At 38.9% G+C, this 18,550-nt stretch overlaps 4 protein-coding genes across 7 annotated transcripts in view; 3 read left to right on the top strand and 1 right to left on the bottom strand.

Moving 5' to 3' along the window:
• The window catches only part of SLX4IP (SLX4 interacting protein), a 72,202-nt gene extending 65,269 nt beyond the window's left edge, over positions 1 to 6,933 (bottom strand). Inside the window, exons 1-2 of one of the 3 annotated variants that reach the window (XM_062490627.1) lie at positions 6,913 to 6,933; positions 2,938 to 2,986 (exon numbers count right to left, since the gene is read on the bottom strand). In XM_062490627.1, coding sequence (XP_062346611.1) covers positions 2,938 to 2,964 — 27 coding nt within the window. In that variant the 5' untranslated portion in view covers positions 2,965 to 2,986; positions 6,913 to 6,933. Of the gene's footprint in view, positions 1 to 2,937; positions 3,348 to 5,522; positions 5,605 to 6,912 lie in introns of those variants that run through there. The other 2 variants (XM_062490625.1, XM_062490626.1) reach the window with 2 other exon arrangements.
• LOC134042765 (uncharacterized) lies at positions 6,598 to 10,896 on the top strand. Of its 2 annotated transcripts, none has more exons than XM_062490629.1 (2): positions 6,598 to 6,628; positions 10,481 to 10,896. In XM_062490629.1, exon 2 carries the CDS (start codon positions 10,529 to 10,531, stop codon positions 10,670 to 10,672), a length of 144 nt encoding a protein of 47 aa, XP_062346613.1. In that variant the 5' UTR covers positions 6,598 to 6,628; positions 10,481 to 10,528; the 3' UTR covers positions 10,673 to 10,896. The 2 variants fall into 2 exon arrangements, with proteins under 2 accessions (XP_062346613.1, XP_062346615.1); XM_062490631.1 differs by lacking the exon at positions 6,598 to 6,628 and adding an exon at positions 7,037 to 7,113.
• Positions 7,197 to 10,488, top strand: LOC134042764 (uncharacterized). Its single transcript, XM_062490628.1, has 2 exons — positions 7,197 to 7,326; positions 8,629 to 10,488. Exon 2 carries the CDS (start codon positions 8,646 to 8,648, stop codon positions 8,835 to 8,837), a length of 192 nt encoding a protein of 63 aa, XP_062346612.1. The 5' UTR covers positions 7,197 to 7,326; positions 8,629 to 8,645; the 3' UTR covers positions 8,838 to 10,488.
• A 4-nt stretch (positions 10,897 to 10,900) lies between the features above and the next one.
• Positions 10,901 to 14,239, top strand: MKKS (MKKS centrosomal shuttling protein). The gene is made up of 4 exons (XM_062490624.1): positions 10,901 to 11,903; positions 12,401 to 12,576; positions 13,224 to 13,334; positions 13,794 to 14,239. The coding sequence occupies exons 1-4, from the start codon at positions 10,913 to 10,915 to the stop codon at positions 14,232 to 14,234; spliced, it is 1,719 nt and encodes a 572-aa protein (XP_062346608.1). The 5' UTR covers positions 10,901 to 10,912; the 3' UTR covers positions 14,235 to 14,239.
• Positions 14,240 to 18,550: the final 4,311 nt, after the last annotated feature.

The raw sequence follows: 18,550 nt of genomic DNA, 5'->3' as shown, positions 1-18,550 counted from the left end.
TTGCAGCCATAAAATTACTATATTTAGTTCTGCAGCTTGGCATCAATAAAGTCAATTTACACAATTCTGGAAGAGAAATTCTTTCTACTTTGTCCAAAGTTTTAAACAAGGCCCTAGTGATACTATTTCTGAAATCCATGTAGAGTTCAAGATTTTGCTTTAAGCCTCCCCAATTAAAGTTAAGATTTATTTCTCAGAACAGCAGTAAAATATTTTAGCAACACACAGAGAAAGATTAATTAAATTCATATGCTGGGGATATTTTACCATGCAATGCCTTATGAATTATCAATATAAAATAAAACACAAAATTGATGATCAAACTAACTTGCATAAAATATTATCTATTGCAAATCACAAGACTGTACCATCCAGCTGCTTGGTAGGTGAAGAAAGGGCGTTTAGGAACCAAGAGTAGTTTCTGTATTAAGGTTTAAAGCTATTTTATTACATCAATTCGTTTATTTCAATCCCTCGTAATTGCCCATAAAGCCAATCCTAGGATCGCCTCTCAAAAACAGACCAATTGCTCCCTCCACTGGAAATAACCAACCATTACACCAAGGTGCAGAGATCCGCAGGTAAAACTCGCGTTGTAAGAAGCGAAGTTAAAGTTAGAGAGGGTTTCCACTTAGTTACTTGATAGTCGGCTAAGAGCTGACAGAATGGCAACCTGCACTTCTCATTCTCTTACCAGAAAGATTCACATACACAGATTTACAGAATCTAAAAGCTTAAAACCAGAGAATGTAGAAGATAAGGAAAGCACCTGAAACATAGAGTCATGGAATGGTTTGGGTTAAAATGGACCTTAAGAAACCAGCCCTCCTCCAGTTCTAACATCCTGCCAGGGGCACAGACACCTTCCAGACCAGGTCAGACTGGATGGGGCTCTGAGTAGCCTAAAACACTTCAAGGGATGGGGAATCCACAACTTCTCTTGGCTACCTGTTCCAGTGTCCCTCCACACTCATAAGGAAGAATTTCTTCCTAGTATCCAATCTAAACCTACTCTGCTTCAATTTAAACTCATTCCCCCTTTTCCTGTCACTACATGCTCTAGTAAATAGCCCCTCTCCACCTTTCTTGTAGGCTTCTTTCATGCGCTGGAAGGCCAAAATTAGGTCATCCTTCTCCAGGCTGAACAACTCCAATTCTCTCAGCCTTTCCTCACAGGAGAGGGGCTCCATCCCTCCATCATCTTCATGTTCCTCCTGTGGACTTGCTCCAACACATCTGTCCTGAACATTTTCAGACTCATTAAAATGCTCCCATCAATTTTAAACACAGAGAATCCAAACTAAAAAAAAATATAGTATTTCCTGTACTCCACCTGTTGAAACAAGCAGGAATAGTTTTTAATGGAACATCTCCTGCATCGGGATCTTCCTTGCAAAACTTATGTGAAAGCTCAAAATTCTTAGAAAATATTCACATGAAATAAAAATCCAGTTAATTTAAAGAAGGAAAACTTGATATACAAAATTCCCAACCTAACAAGTAAAATGTTAATCTGTGCACAGAGTGAATTTCAATCAGGTCAAGGTAAAGTTAATTTTCAACATCTGGTACATGCAAACAATTTATCTCATTTCTCAAATACTATAAGAAAGAAAAAGTCATATTGCATTGGCATTTTCAAAAGCTTTATCTGTGATACTGCTTACCTACAGACATCCTCAACAAGAACCTAGCCCTTGCTCAAGCAGCCAGGGATGCTAAACTTGATTGCAAGGTCCATGCTGAATAATGAAGCTGTAATGATGCAGGTCAGAAACTAAATGTCTTCAGGCTTTTTAACAAGTACAGACATTCCAACCCACACCACATTTTTTTCTTGGGCACTTACATGAATATTAATGATATCAAGAGTTCTCAGCTGAGAAAAGCAATGCCTTCAGCCTCAGCTCCTCTTGTTACCCACATCAGTAGGTGCACAGACTTGGAGTATCAGCTAAAATGTGCTCAAAATCAAAGCTTTTTCTCCTGTAAGTCCCTCTATCAACTCAGAAGCACTGAATAATACGATGCTGTTAACTGTAGGTTTACAATCCTGTTAAACAGTAAAAATATAAACCACCCAACCAAATTACAGCAGTTTTCCTTGGAAAAAGACAAGCACACAAAAATTAAGTATTTGGTCTTCTGATTAAACAGGCTGGCTACCCACAAAACCAAGCTTCGACAGCTTCCACAGCCTGCTCACTCAGGAAGGATTTTGTAGCTGTTCTCCAAAAAAATTCCAAGCATACCCATTCAAGAAAAATCTATTGAGTTATGAAAATTCCTGGAAAAAGCACTTTCAAGATAATAGCATGTTGTGCTAATCACAATTAGGTTCACTTATTGATTAGCTGGTACAGTTACAGTAGTAGAATTATGCAGCGCTATGTTTATTACAGAATATGTTGAAAAGCTTTGCTCTTCAGCACATAACCAAAAGCCTGGAATTATTTGCCAAATGAACTGCAATGGCATTTTTTTTTGCACATGAAACAACCAATCCCTGAAAATGAAAAAAGAGACAAAATGTCAAGTGTGATAAATAGTTTAAAAAACATTACTACACCTTAAACTAGGAACCCTTAGGGCTGGGAAGTACATAAATAGTATTAACAAGATTACAGTAAGAAAAGAATCCATCCAAAAATTTTACTGCAGGAAGCAAATAGTGTTTTGCTGAGAACTCATGCAGTTTCTAATGCTCACTGCACAACTAATCACTTTTAGTTACAGCATTTTAATCCTCAGCTGACCCCAGACACACTCTGCCATGATATAGCAGCAATTCCATGTTTGCTTACAGAGGGAGAGAAAAGCTCATATAAATTATTGCTACTATGGCCAGAAGCCTGAAGGATGCACTTTTAGTATCAACAGACACATTCTAGGCAGTAGTACAGATTTTTTTTTTCTAAGCTATGATATTCTACTTACCTTAATGACAAATTTGTTGGATGCCATGATAGGTCAGTGTAAGCTGGTCCTATAAAAATACCAATTAAAAGTGATCAGCACTGGAGAAACACTCAGATCTCTACAGCAACAGAGAAGGAATTTTACATCTGTGGCTCATGCCCTCATGACTAGTGTTCTTCAAACCCTACACTCCACTTTAAAAAAAAAAACAAACAAGGAAAACTCTTATTTAAAGGAAAATTATTTCGCTACCTGTGTAGGCTTCTTTCAGTGAACCTCATAATTGTTCATGCACTTTGCATCCAACACAAGAAATGCAAAGTTAGAACTCTTTCAAGTAAGAAATTTTAGTTTTTGGCTCACCTGGTATCCATCCATACGTACACATTATGTATATTTAAAATTTTATACTACACAAATAATGGAACATAACCCAAATCTTACGGTGGTTGCACAAAAGTAAAGTGAACTTTGGACATCGTCCTCTCTTGCTTATCCAAAAAAGGACCTAAATCACTTAATCTGGGATCCTGAGTGAAGTGCATTGAGTTGCACAGCCTCTGACCCTGCCACAGACCATTCCAAGTACCTTGGGAAGTGTCAATTTGTGCTAGAAGTTGAACACTCCCTTGGGCTCAAGAAAAAAAACTCTCAATTAAATGCTAAGGTTTTTTTCCAAACTGACAATTACAGTCACGGACTGAAGCTAGCTGGGAAGTTCATCATCTTCCACATAGATAGGAGGCAAAAGCTGACTTGTCAAAAAAGGAGAAAATCAGGTTAAACTCAAAGTCTAACTCCACAATGTGTCAGGATTCATGAGACATGCAATGGGTCCTAATAAATGGGTCCTAAAAATCTGACAGCTACAAAAAGACAGGAATACAAAAACTAAGATACATTCTATTTTCACACAGGGTAGGAAGAGAGCCAACAGACAACAAACAGACTTGGACTGGTCAGAAAAACAGGTGAAGCAGAGTCTCAGTAAAGTGGCAGGAGGCAGAGTAGCCAAACAATACAGTTCAAGCTTCAAAATAAAGAAAATCAGTAGCTGCTGTCTGCAATAAATGAAATGCAACAGAAACCACACTGAGAACAGAGCTGCCCTTTGTAATCTACAGTTTCCTAAAGGATTTAGTCTCTTGAAATGGACAAATCTGGTCAATTTTGTAGAAGATGTTATAGGAAAATACTAAAAATTGAGGAATGCATACACATTTGTCATTGCATACTTCAAGATATTTTTAAGTACTGTGATAGAGCTGCCAAAATTTCAGTACACAAGTCAGGTTGTGTTTCTGTCAGGAACTATGCTTACATGTTTCAAAAGGCAGTCGTTATCACTATTTACCTTCCAAAAAAGTGCAAAACAAGATAAACACCCACTTTACAACTACAAAGCACAGATGATTTTAATCTTAACATTCTTAACAGTCCTGCACACAGAAGCTGGAACTCCATCATGCCTTGTACCATGCTGCTATCATTCCCCCTTACACCAAACAGCCCTGGAAACTTCTCCCTTTCATCAGATTAAATCCTGTCAACTTTACTGATGGCAATTTTGAGAAACAGTGCCAGGAACAGAGCTCTGGACCACTTGAGACATCCTAGTTCAGTTATGTAGTAAGTTCAGCTGAACTCATCTTGGCATCACTGATTTATTTCTGTTAAAAATTTACTTTTCAGAATAATACTGTTGCAACACATCTGCTACTACTCTTGTAAGAGCTGTTGGCAGGCAGAAATCCCCTCCAAATACAATATACAAAATAACAGAAGAAAAACATAAAAAGGAAAAGGATGCACAATAGAAGTTAGCTTTGGTTCAGTTTGGTTTCCTGGGAGTAAAGCTGACTTTGGGAGCTCGCCAATTACCCCATTCTTTGCACTGACCACACAAATAAGACAAAGGAAATACACCAGACAGACAAAATGTAAGCAAATCCACAGAAAACAAAAAAGGAAAATATTTTATGTGTGAACTATCAGGGAAATCACTGTGAACTATCAGGGAAATCACTGAAGTGACACAGGTGAAAAAATACTCAATACTAAGATGAGGAAAACCACTCATCAATCGTTCAAGAAAAAAAAAAAAACAACTAGCCCCTAAATACTTCACCATTTCCTTTGTTTAAAAAAAAAGAAAAACAAACAAAACAAACAAAAAAACCACACCAAAAACACAGATCTGTTTCAACTGCTACTGTTTGACAGCAAGATTCTGTCTCATGGAATGCTTTTTCTGTTGCAAAACTCTAAACTCTACATACGGATATATGAAAATAAGCAAATACAGCAGAAAAACTCCTCACAAGACTATATGTATATATAAAAACAAAAGTCCCGATGTGGGATGTGTAGTATTTCAAGACCTAAAATGCTGATACAATCTGTGCACGAGGACACAATTTAGAATCACACACATAGGTTGCCTACAGGCAGAGAGACACACACTTAAAAAAATAAGGTAGCAGAATATCTTTCTCTGCTAAATTTGAGTCAAATGGGGCAGTGGATACTCAGGAGAGGCCAGAAAACAGTCACCCAAAGAGCAAGCTCAAGTGTCCTCTACCAGCTGATGAACAGCACCCTACCTTAGCAAAGCAGCTTCTTGCGGCGAGGAAATGCAGAGCTTGCAAGGCACGAGGAACTGAAAACTCCTGGCACACACTTGGAGATAAAGCAGCAAGCTTCACCCACTGCCCATCTCTGCGTGCCTTTACCACACCTGGGGAGAGGGGGCACCTAAAAACGGCAGAAACAAACAAACAAACGCTAATTAAGGAAGTCTGTAGGGTAAGTTGATATTAACGACTTTTGTAGTTCGAAATTAACTATCACAACATAAAAGAGGAGTCTTCTGAACTTTCCCGTGCAGCACTTGTCAAGTTTCCGGGAGCACACCCTAAGCTTGGGATGAGAAGCGCAATGCTCAGATACTAACACATCCAGTAAAGCATCTCTGGTTCTGAAAAGACACACCACAATCTTCCCATTTGTCATTCAGGATTTCTATGCCCACTCCACTTCCTATGCCAATTACCCCACTTAACCCTTGAAAAATACCCTTCCAGCCAGTCAGCACCTTTTTTCCTCATTCTTACTCACACTCCTTCATTCATAAAGCGCCCATTCACCTTTAAGGCTCAACAACTCAGTTTCAGAAACATGACCCAGTCACCACAGAACTAATTGCCTACAACTAGAGGGACGAGAGGTTCTGAGGAGCATCAGAGGACCATCACACACAGGTACTATTATCTTTTTTAACTTTCTGAATGCAATTAACAGTGAAAAATTACTATACAGTGAAAAAAAATATACTCTTTTCTGCATGGAAATCAGGCACTAGATACTTGTCTTTTGGCTACAGTCATAAACCCTGCAACTATAAAGGACATTGAATACAAACCCATTCATTAACACATGGATATAAAACAAGATAGTCCTGCCAGTACCTACAGGAGTAGAGAGAAGAGAGAACACAGGAGAAGTATTACTGTATTCACATATGTATTTCTTGTACTTACAGGAGTGAACACAGGAAAAATGAACACAGGAAAGCAGAAGAGCTAAGGAAAAGGTGAGGTCAGGGAACAAAGTTATCTGAACTTGTTCTGACCAGGGCACTTCAGCCCGCCCACAGGAAGCCTCAGGTAGCTGGGCGCAGGTGTGTAAGGCGGAGCGGCTGCAGTAGCAGGTATGCAAGGAAGAATTAGGTATATATATATTTTTTTTTCAGCCGGACCAATGCTAGCCAGGCTAGGAGGGGATGAAGAACAGGACAGAGCGGCTGAGGCGGCACCTAAGGGAGGCGCGGTCGGAGCCGATCGGCACCGCCACCAGAGCCCCGGCTCTCTGAGCATCCCCTGAGAGGTTTAACCGAGGAGAAAAAGGGAGCTGGAAGCTCAGGCGAGGCCAGAAGAGTCGGGCAGCACAGAGCAGCCATCCCCCTCCCCACCCCGCTCCTCTGCTCTGCCCTACCCAAAATGGCCGAGCCCGCCGCCGTCGCCCGCCCCGCGCTGCCCGCACGCAAAATGGCCGCCAGCGGCCGAGGCGGGCCCGGGCCGTGAGTGGCGCTGGGCTCGGCTAATGGCGGGCAGGGAGGGGCGGCACCTCCGGGGCCGCGCTTCATTCTGCTTCTGCTTCCTGCCGGGGATCGTTTGAACGTGTTCGAGGGGGTGGGTGAGTACTCGCCTCCCGGGGAATGCTCCTTGGCAGCACCTTCCTCGCTCCTTCCCTTCTTCCCAGGCGGGGGAGCAGCCGCAGGTGCGCCGTGCCCGGGGGAACCGCTGCCCCCTCAGCCACCCGCGCTTCAAGGTCGCTGGGTCGCGGAAAAGAAGAAGAAGAAGAAGGAGTGGGTTGTGAAGGCTCCATGGCGCGATGGAGGAGTGCTTGGTAGGGCGGGTTATACCTGTCAGGGGTAAGGTGTAGGAGCCTTTCCTCTCCAGGTCACAGCTTTGTAGCTGTGAAAAACTAGCTGGTGGTTTGTTTGTTTGTTTGGGGTTCTTTTTGGTAAAATTTCAAAGTTTAATAAAGGGCAGTAGGAGACGGCGATAATGAAGTGAAGGGTTAACGGCTGGGTGTTTGGCATTTAGCTAAGAGTACACTTGTTATTTCGGTGACACTCTCTTTACGTACTTTTTTATTGCATTAGCCTACTGTATGCTTACAAACAATTCTGGATATTTAAACTTTTCTCTAAACTAATTTACTTGTTTTAAGAACTGTTTAGCGTGGTTTGTTTTTGGGTTTGCTTTTTTTAGAGCATGCACATTTTTTGGTTGTGGTTTTGGTTTATTCTTATTATTACCTTCTGCTTGGGCTTTGGTCCATACTTCCTTTAGACAGGAGGTGTTGATGTAGCAAGGGTCTTTATTAGGCGTCTATTAGATGTAATTCTAACTAAACAGGCAGCTTGATTACTACAAGCTTAACTATATCAGCTATTTTACTACTATATCTGAGAAAAACTACAGACTTACTTTTAATATTATATATCTATATCATCTATTTTAATATCTGTGAAAAGCCAGTATTTTGGTATGTATTTATAACATAGCCACTCAAAACACTGAAGTATTTTTGTAAAAAAACTTAAGTGTGTGTGTGAAATCCCATGGAAAGTAGTTTTTTTCCAGTTTCTTATTATATAAGGATACTGTCTTTGTAATTATTGTCTTTGTAATGCTGCTGCTTCTGAATACCACAAGGTGGTCAGGTAAAGCTGCATAAAATAAAGTGCTGCCAGAAGCATCACGGCTTGCTTTGCCTGCAGTTTAAAAGTTCTGTGTTCCCTTAGGATTTCAGCTACTTATTGAATTTTATTAACTGGGGGGGAGGGGGGAAGGTGCATTTCGAACCTGCTTTTGGGCTTCAGATATTTGCTATCTGAGCAGTGGAGCTTGTAATTAGATAAAGCTATGTTGCTTTGTTGTGTTTAAGATTTAGCATAACAAAGCTTGGAGCAAATGCAGCAGTTAACATTTCAAAATGTCTGAATTGAGGTTTGTTTGTTTTTTGTTTGTTTTTTTTTTTAAGGTTCACAAAGTAAAGCTTTTTATTTAGTATTTTAGTCATCTGCTGCACTGCAATTAAGGGTATTAACATTCAGCTTCATCTGTTGAGTGTTATTATACAGTAAGAGGAAAAAAAAGGATTTCTAGAATATGTTTAAAATAATAAATTATCTTTACCTAGGTAGATGCCAGTTTGCAATGAGTCTTAAAACCTTTTGGAAGGACAACGAAGTTCTGATTGTTACGGGAACTAGCCTGGGGTTAGTGCACTGGGGCTGGTATTACTTGAAGTCCAGTCCTATTTTCCAAGTGAAGACAGAGAATTTTGTTCAAGAACCTGGGATTGTGATGTTCATGATGCAAAGTGATTGCAAAAATAAAGAAAAATAGCATTAGTACTTTGATTTTTGGGTAAGTTGCCTAATTAGTTATAATTATGTTGTTGAGGGAGAAGATGAATTAATTGAGAATTTTCTGATACAGCTTTGGTGTTTAACTTAAGTTCTTTCCGAGTTTTATTCTTCTTTGCAGCTGTGTTAATTTTTTGTTCCTACATGGATTTAAAAAGTGCATCATAAATCTCAAAAATTACTGCTAAATCCCACATGATGGGATCAATTGAGGGTATTATCTGTCTTAAAAGATATTTTCAAACAAGCTCCAGTAACTTTGGGACAGCAATGAAAATCTTGTGACTGGATCTATAACAGTGTCCTTTCAGGTTGAAAACTGCCCAGAAGTAATTGTGACATAATAATAATTGTGTACATAGTAACATGTTCCATGTTAGTAGGGATGGTGATTACAATATAGCATGAAACAAAATTAAGTACAAGTGTAAATACTGTAAAGTTTGCATAGAAACTTAAATAAAGATTGATTTAAGTTTTACTGTTTTAAGAACTGAAAAACTTTGTGGGCATCTTGAGGGAAGAAACCTTTGTTTGAGTCAGATTTCTTCAGGTTGTCTGAACATCAAAAGCTGCTGTTTCTGCTGCATGGCAAGCACTGCTGACTAGTTGAGCTCTTTTGTTCTTGAGTAAAATCAGGTGGATGTTGCAGTACTTTTGAATTCAGTGAGGTAGGTTTATGGTAGGCTGTTGCTTGTAGACCTGCTGGCAGCCGGATAGACCAGTGGTCAGAATTGAACTTATTAACAGGTATAATTTATGCACTCTCTATGTTTGTAGTAAAATCACATTAGTATATTTTCTCAGTTAAAAGTCATTATAGAATCTATGGGCCAATTGAGGTTCAAGGCCCAGTGCTGTGTCCTGCACTTGGTCACAATCCCATGCTGAGCTACAGGGAAGAGTGGCTGGAGAGATTCCTGGGAATGCTGGTGACAGCAGCTGAACATGAGCCAGTGCGTGCCCAGGTTCCTGGGAATCCTGGCCTGGACCACCAAGGGTGTGGCCAGCAGGAGCAGGGCAGTGATTGTCCCCTGTGCTCAGCACAGGTGAGGGGCACCACCCTGTGAAGAGGACATTGAGGTGCTGGATGAGTCCTGAGAAGAGCAGTGCTCCTGTGAGGAGGGGCTCAGGGAGCTGGGGGCCTTCAGCCTGGAGATAAGAAGGCTCAGGGCAACCCCATTGCTTTCTGCAACCATCTGGAAGGAGGCTGGGGGTCAGTCTCTTCTCCCAGGTAACAAGTGCTAGGACAAGAAGAAACAGCCTCAGGTTGCACCGGAGGAGGTTTGGGTTGGATATTAGAAAACCCTTTCTTCACATAAAGGGTTGTCAAGCACTGGCACAGGCTTCCCAAGGAGGTGGCTGAGTCACCATTCCTGGAGGTCTTTAATGCATGCATAGATGTAGCACTTGGGGACGTGGCTCAGTGGTGGCTTGGCAGTGCTGGGGTAACAGCAGGACTCAACTTTAAAGATCTTTTCCAACCTGAATGATTTTTTGCTTTGATTTTTTTTTTTATTTTTTATCTTTTTTTTTTTTTTTTTTTGGTGAAAACTGAAATAGTTAAAGCTATACAAAATTCTCATAAGATTATTCTAATATCTTTCTGGGTTTTTTTTGTAGGTATAACTTAAACTTGAAGATTTTCATCTGTGACTGTTGTCAGAAAAGATGAAGAAAACTACCTGGAGTAGAAAGAACTTTCTGCTTGTAGCCGGACTGTCACTAATAGGTGTCCATTTGGGAAGTTTGCTTGTAAACTATGTTGCAAAAAAGTCTGCTCAATCTCAATCAGAAGCTAAGAGATCATCCTGAATGAAGTAGCTTCCTGCTGTCACTATTGGCCAGTTTTGCAACATGATTAAAACCTTGTTTTAGGAGATCTGTGATCAGTAGTTTCAGGAATGTTATTTATACTGTTTCACACTGAAAATAATAATCCTTACCTGCAAAGAATTAAAATATACTACTCTTTAAGTTTAGAAGTGCAATGAATTATAGATCCAAGTAAAAATGAAACATTTTGTTGGCTAGAATTAAAATCTTACCTTCAAAATGTCTCGCCTTGAAGCTAAAAAGCCTCCATTACTTATTAGTGAGCCTTTAACTAGAGATGCAGTGAGTCAGTCACTGTCTGTGCTGGGTGGAATATTAAAATCTTCCTACGGTCCAGCTGGTCGACTCAAACAGCTCCACAATGGTGTGGGGGGCTGTGTTTGTACCACTTCCCAGTCCTCAGCCCTCCTGGGGCACCTTTCTGTCAGCCAGCCCGTGCTGCGTGTCCTGACAGCCTCTGTAGGGAACCACGTGTCACGTTTCAGTGACTGTGGCTTATTCACTGCCATTCTTTGCTGTGACTTCATTGAAAATTTCAGGAGCCTGAATGTTGCACCTTTTACTGTCATTAAAATAAGCAAGCATCTTCTGAGTTTGTGCATGGACCACCTGAAATCTGATGCTTGTAGTTGCCGGGTGTCTGTGGATTTTAGCAGTGTTGGGACTCTTGTTTGTTTGGTACGTAGCATTTTAATAAGCAAGCCTGCTTGCATGCTTAATAAAACTGAACTTGATCATCTCACCTCACTGGTTTTAAAGGCTTTTATATTTACTGTTCCATGTCATATTGAGACTAAGGCTGTTTTAGGGAAGTGTGTGATAATACCTGTGAAAGGTAGAAGAGTTATGGATTCTGCTGTTCTTCCTGGACTGCTGATAGAAATGCCAGAAATCCAATTGGGAAAACCACTTGCTGTCAAAAGGACTGGTTCAAACATGATCAAGATTGCGCTTTTCAGTGTGTCCATGGCAGGTGATAGCTTTAACCCTGAGGAAGGAATTATAGCAGTCCACCACGGAGTTTCTCTGGAAGTGTCAGAGGTGAATCAGTTGCTTAATGTGGGGAAGCAACTGGTTAAGGATGAGGTGGGCCTTGTAGTGTGCCAGAAAGTGATGCATCCCTCCTTGAAACAGTACCTGCAGGAGAACGCTGTCATCGCCGTGGACAGGGCTGGGCTGTCTCTGATGGAGCCCCTGGGCCGTATGACAGGTACCAGGCCAGTTCTCTGCCCTAAACCTCAGGTTTTCATTCCTTCCTGCTGTTTTCATTGTGAGGTGAACGTTACCTGGGCTGGGGTCATTGCAGAGGAAAGAGGCTCTCATATCTGTGTATCCTACCTCAGCAGCTGAGTGAGAGTTGTTCTTTTCTAGTCTGAAAACCATTTTGCAAGGTGAGATTAGCCTTCTGCAGGTCCTTGATGGTAGCATGCCACAGGTGTTGTTACTGCTTGCTGCATGAGGTTTTTCCAATTACAGTAACTTTATTTTCAAACCGATTGGAGGCAAATGAAACAGTTACTTCTTAAAATCTGGAACTGCCACTAAGTCGAATGCTTAATGTGTTGGTTTCTGTGATTCCCACTGTGAATGGAAATGTCATGTATGTAAGTTAAAAAGCCAAGAGGAATGAAGGTTATGCTTTATGAAATGCATCAGCTAGCTGTTCTGAAGGTACCACATACTGTTTTCTCCTTTTTTAATTGTCAGGTTCACAGCCTATAGCTTCCATACATTCGTTGTCTCCCAGCTGTTACGGCAGTTTAAAAGACTTGTGCGTTGAGAGTTTTGCTCCAAGGCATTTTCTACATCTAATTCCTGAGGACACAGTTATCTGCAGCCTGATACTGTGTAACAGAAGTGAAACAGCATGGGATGAGTTGAAGGTCGGCAAATTTTCTTTAAATCTTTTCTTGGAAAGTAATGTTTTTCATGGAAAAATAAAACACTGAGAAATATTCAAGACACTGAGTTTAGAAACATCTTTTCAGTACATAAATTTGTTTCCAGAATTTTAAAATCCTTGAAGTGCTCATATTCTTTTAATGCCTCTGTTTTAATACAGGAAGTTGTTTAGAACAGATACCTTTTTCACCTGTTCTTGAGGACAGTGCTGGATAAATATTTTCATTTTCATTACTTGGCCTATGAGAACATAAATCAAAACTGCCAAGCAAAAAGCCAGCAGCAACACATACAATGATAGTCAAGCATTGTTTTGCATTAAACAGTTGGTCTGGAAGTGTCATTGGTACTGATTAGCTTTTTATATATAATCCTGTTTTGAAAAAGGAAGGATTAAAATGCAGCTTTTTATTTGTGCCTTTCCATGGTGTGGATGAATAAAGATAATTTCTCATTAAGTGAACATGGTCTTGAAAATCCCTTAGCAGCTTTATAGCCACGTGTAATTCAAGTTTATGGAATCTGTACCAGAAACCACTGAAAATTTTATTCCGATGATTTTTTTTTTTAGTGGGGACAAATCCTATTAATCATGGTGTGTCTAACAAGGATTTCATGTGATTTTCAGCGTGTCTGTGAAACTGCAGAACACGTGTTACAGCTAACAGTGAAGGAACCTTTGGCATTATTAGGAGGGGGCTGTACAGAAACTCACCTGGCTTCATACATAAGACACAAGGTATGTAAGACACAAGGGTTACAAAGATGCTTAATATACTCAAGAAACAAGAATTTATGTAGAATTATTGCAACAGTTAAAACACTTGTCTCTTTCTAGATTAATGTGGCATTTTTGCTAACTACTAATATAAAATAAAAGGGTCTATTTGAAGCACTCAGTTTTAATTATATCTTTTAAACAACACTATTTGTATATTTGTTGATCTTTCTTTAGGTATCTGTTACCGTAGTTGCATGTTTCAAAGTGTTGAAAATATGTAGTTTTTATATTGAAAGATGATAATGCAGAACTCCACTTTGACTCTTTCCTATTGTGGGATAATAATGACTTAAACATTTTTGAGTTAGAACTGAACCATCTGTTTTGGGAGGAGAAAAACCAGCAGTATGATACATGTTTAAAATTATTTCTGTAAAAATTATTTCTTTGCTTTCCTGGTTCTGGTTTCTTTTTTAGAGCTCTAATTTGCCTGCCAGCACTTTCAAAGACCTAGATTGTTCTCAGATACAATACCAGTTGGTTGCTGAGGCGTTTTGCCATTCCCTGGAGTCTGTAGCTCGCTCTCTGAGTCACGATGGTGAAGAAATTCTTACGGACGTGGTTTATGGACACTGTTGGTTTGTTCCATCATGTTCTCCCTGTGTCTCCAAGTGGTCAGATTTAGTTTCAAAATGTGGCTGTGGGATGAATGGTAACTCAGAGGATCTCAGCTGGAGGTTTTTGCAAAGCCAGTCTGGCTCTCCTGTCATACAGGGCTGCCCTAAGGAGCCCTCAGTAAAGGTTGCTGACCTCCTGACTCTGGATTGCTTTGCTGCCAAGTGCAGTGGCCTGCAGGTGGCTCTGGAGACAGCCAACCTGATTTTGGATCTTTCATACATAATTGAGGATCAAAATTAGCTCTCATCTTACGTGGTTTGTGTTGTATAGCAAGACAACACTGAACTGAAGGCAGGGTAGGTTATAATGTGTTAAAATATTTGAATATGTTAGAATGTGGACAGCAGACAAAAATTTTGAATTTAACAAGTTGGCCATTGAATGCTCTTCTCATTGTTAGTCTGCTGTGCTCTCAAGCATTTTCAAATGTTCAGCCTGTTCCCTCTGCATTAAGGAAAGTTTTGGATGTTGGTTAGCTCTGTGGCATCTTCAAAGGAATGGGAAAAATGGATTCATTTGCTCAGAAAGCGTTATGTATTGAAATTTATACAGTCTCAGCAAAAGCTCTGCATATTCAAAGAGACTTTTATATTGCAGCAGAATTTTATCACTGGTATTTTTAACTTTGTAGATAAAAAAAGCTTAGAATATTCCTTGAGCCACTTGTTTTTAATTTTGTTATGAAGTTTTTGTCACCGTATACTATATGTATATACAGTTTCTATTTCTAAATGGCTTGAAGATTTTAATTCATATATGTAACTGATTTAACAAGTTATAAAAACTCAACCTGGAGCTCTTAGAAGTAATAGAAGATTTGAAAAGAAATGACAGACTGGGTGGAAAAACTTTTGTCAAGTGGACCTTGATTGTCTTCTGTGGAATACATGGCAGTCTCTAATGAAGTTTCTATCATTTAAGCAAAGCTGCAAGAAAGAATGTCCTACTTACCATTCATTTAACTCTTTGAAGGTGCATGGCTTCTTTTAATGAAGTAAGGCTATAAGCTGCTCAGACTTGTTTTGATCTTTAAATAAGACTGTAGACTGAATGATCAAAACTTCTTCTCATTCTCAGCTTGCATGCAAGATCAAAAAAGGTGTTACAGTTTCTTACTTAAGCTCATTTCCTTTGCCACTTTTCTTCTCCCTATGTGTTTTCAGTCACAAGGGGCAAATTATTCATGCTATGTTTCTAGAAAACATCCGAGTCAGTTGAAGTCTAGTCTGCTTATTTTTTCCCTTGTCTCTTGAAAGTTTTTAATATATTTATTTACTGCATATAAGCAGTAGAATTGTTACGTATAACTCAGTTTTGAAATACGTAATTAAAACCAGATCTTTCCAGACTTTTTGCATGAAGTCCCTTTAAGAACATAAGTAATAATTTTATCACTGGGAAAAAAAAATGAAGAGTTATTTAATGTTCTTTATCTTTTTATGACCTGAAATGATTGCTTCAGTGCTGTAAGGCATCCTTTGGGGACTTGTGCAAGAATGTTACAGGGGTTCAGAATGGAGGCTGCTGAAAGCTGGTTAGTAAAAAGGCTGCTTTTTTATCTTGATCCTCCCATATGCCATGAACCATATGAAAATCCCAGGAATAATGAAGCCAAATGGTGGAGCATATCTTAAGGCACGGAAGAATCTTGGTAATACTTCATCTAATTATGATTCTCCAGCTCTGAGTGCTGAATTATACTATTTTACTTCCTATAATAGCAGCTTGTTATGCAGTGTGAAAATGTTGAGTTTAGTGACTACAGCTGTGAAGTGAAAATTAAAACAATATTCAAGTAGAAGTAATTGTGAATGTTCTTTTGTCTTGGTGTCTGAAGATTGAATCACAGGTCTTGAATCAGAGCTGACAATAGTTTTTATTCTCCCCCCCAAAAAAGTCACAGTTTAAAAGACTGAAAAAATTAATTTTTTGTAAATAGCTAAAAAATCATTGATACCTGAATTAAAGTTTTTTTCATATATAGATAATTTTAATAACAATGAATTTTTGTATCCCTACTTTGACTTAAAAGGATAAATAAGCAGCTTGTTCTGCTGTTTATGGACCATATAGGTTCAGTTCTCAGTTGTACTGCAGTAGGCTTGAACCTTTAGTGTTGCTTCATCTTTAAGGGGTAGCATAGGAGGAGTACAACTTTGGATACTTTTTAAAATCCAACTTGAAAGCATTTTGACTCAATCTAACAGCAACAGAGAGTAACATTTTTGAACTTTTATGTTTTTTCTAATAAAATTTGGGTGCAAAAGTGGTTGGATTTCCCCGTGTTTTAAATTTGACAGAATGAAATATTCTCAGTTACAATGCCTCTGAGAAGCCACTGTGGATTTATTCCTGTTTGCCTTGGCATTTGATGTTCAGTGGAAAAATTAACATTATGTAAGTATTATGAGACAAGAGTTTTCTGATCATGACTTCAGTCATTTCTGATTTCCACAGATTGCTCAGATTAATTTAAACTTTAATAATTCTACTGATAATGCACAAGAAGTACAAACATTCATTTCCATCCTTCTCAGCTATGTTCATGCTCCAGGACTAGAAGGAGAAATAAGGTGCTGATATTATAATCACTCAAGTCAGCATATTTAAGTAAGATGCCAGTGTAATATAACTGCTCCTCAGTTCAGTATTTGTTTGGTATTTCTGTTCCCATTTGATACTTAAAACTTTAAAGTGAAGGCCTGAAAATGCTGATTAATTAAGGGATCTTTATTTCCATTTATTGTGACCTGTTTCAAGCAGATGCACCATTAAGTGTTAATTTGGTATTGGTTAAGATACCTAATACCTGTTTTTCATTAATTCTGTCTCTTATCTGTGAATTTGTAGAGCCATATCAGAACTCTTTTTTCTGTCTTTTCTCCTATCTACGAAATGGGAACAAAGATTTGCGGGTGAAGATTTCTAAGATCCAGCTATAAAGTGAAATCTTCTGGCTGCACAGGAACAAGGAAAGAGATATTTTAAAATAACTCAAATCTTTGCTAATATATTAGAGTTATTTCATTAAGGGAACTTTGATCCAAATTTGTGTGGACTCCTTTAATTATTTTTCTGGGTAAAACCCCACATTTTTTTATATTGAACCTGGATGCATTTTCTTGTTTTCTGAAGTTCCAGCAACAGTACATCACTGTTGCTACCAGTAATCTGATTTATTGTTTTATATCTTCAGTACACACACACAGAGAAATGTGACCTTAAAGCTGTGTGCAGGAGTGGTTGGAATTCAAGATCAGCAATGTCAGACATGTTAGCAATCCTTACTGTATTGTGTCTTCAGAGTAGATGTTCATATGATGCTAATCCTGTAAGACAGGCTAGAAATAGATATGTAACTTTGGGAAACCTAACCTTACTATATTGGTAGAGTAATGCTGGTTTGTTTGTTTAAAATGTTAATTTATTTTTTAATTCTAGTGTTTGAGCTTTTTTAGGCTGAGCAGCCATTGCAGTGTTAGGTCTGTCCCAGGAAGAAGAGTATTGATTGTTGTTGAATCTTGTAAGGAAAATAGTGCCTGGAATATCACAAGCAGAGCATGTACAAAACAATTCACCTTACCCAAAACCTCTACTCTTGAATTTTACTTGTGCCCTTATTTTGCTGTGCTGGTTAGCAAAATGTGGTATTTATCACATTTTCAGCAGTGCCATCTGAACTGAGTCATGTAAGTATTACACTCTTCAGTCTCAGAAAAATCAGTATCTTTGAATCAGTCAAGGTCATAAAGAGAACTTTAACCGGATCTGTATTTACTGCTGTTCTGAAGATGCAGAAACAGTCTGACTTTATTGCAAAGGGACTGCCTCCAGAATGCCTACGATCTGCCAGCCAGACTTTTTGAGAAGCTATATTACAATGGTTAGTTCTATTTTTATCCATTATTGTAAATACCAGTTATTCCTAGGTTTGCCAGCAGAGACAAGTTGCACGGTACTAATAAATAACTTTTTGACCAGTAACACTGTGATCTTAAATTCTCAGTTAAGAAGTACCTTTGCTTCTCGTCTGTATAAATTGCCTGGTTTAAATTAGTCTGGCACATCAAAAGCTCAAAAACATATACAAATTTATTCTCTATGCTGGAAGCAAAAATGTAGTCACAGTATATGTAAGTAGAGCCACTGTGTTATTATTCCAGGCACCAATAAAATTAATTGCACAACAGGTTCCAGGATTGGGATGCTTGACCTAATCATTAAACATATTTTATTTTCATACCTTACTGCAAACATCTTTATAAACTTGAGCTTTTCAGTCTACTTGTGCATGAATAAGTTTTATTCAAGCTTTTGTCGTGTGCCTGGAAGACCCCAGCTGTGTGTGCCTGCCTTCTGCAAACTGATTAGCGGTGTCCTTATTATTTTCTGTCTGGACAGCATCAGCTCTCTTCAGGTACAAATTAAACACACATTAAATACTAGCTGCATATTATTTTAATACTATTACGTGACATTTGCTAAGCATTTGTGTGGCAGCACTGCGATGTCAACAGCTATTCCTTATTGGTAAGATTTTTAAATAAACCATTAAA

This window comes from Cinclus cinclus, chromosome 3 (genome assembly GCF_963662255.1).
Source record: "Cinclus cinclus chromosome 3, bCinCin1.1, whole genome shotgun sequence".
NCBI lineage: Eukaryota > Metazoa > Chordata > Aves > Passeriformes > Cinclidae > Cinclus > Cinclus cinclus.
This window is presented reverse-complemented; position numbering and strand designations above follow the sequence as displayed.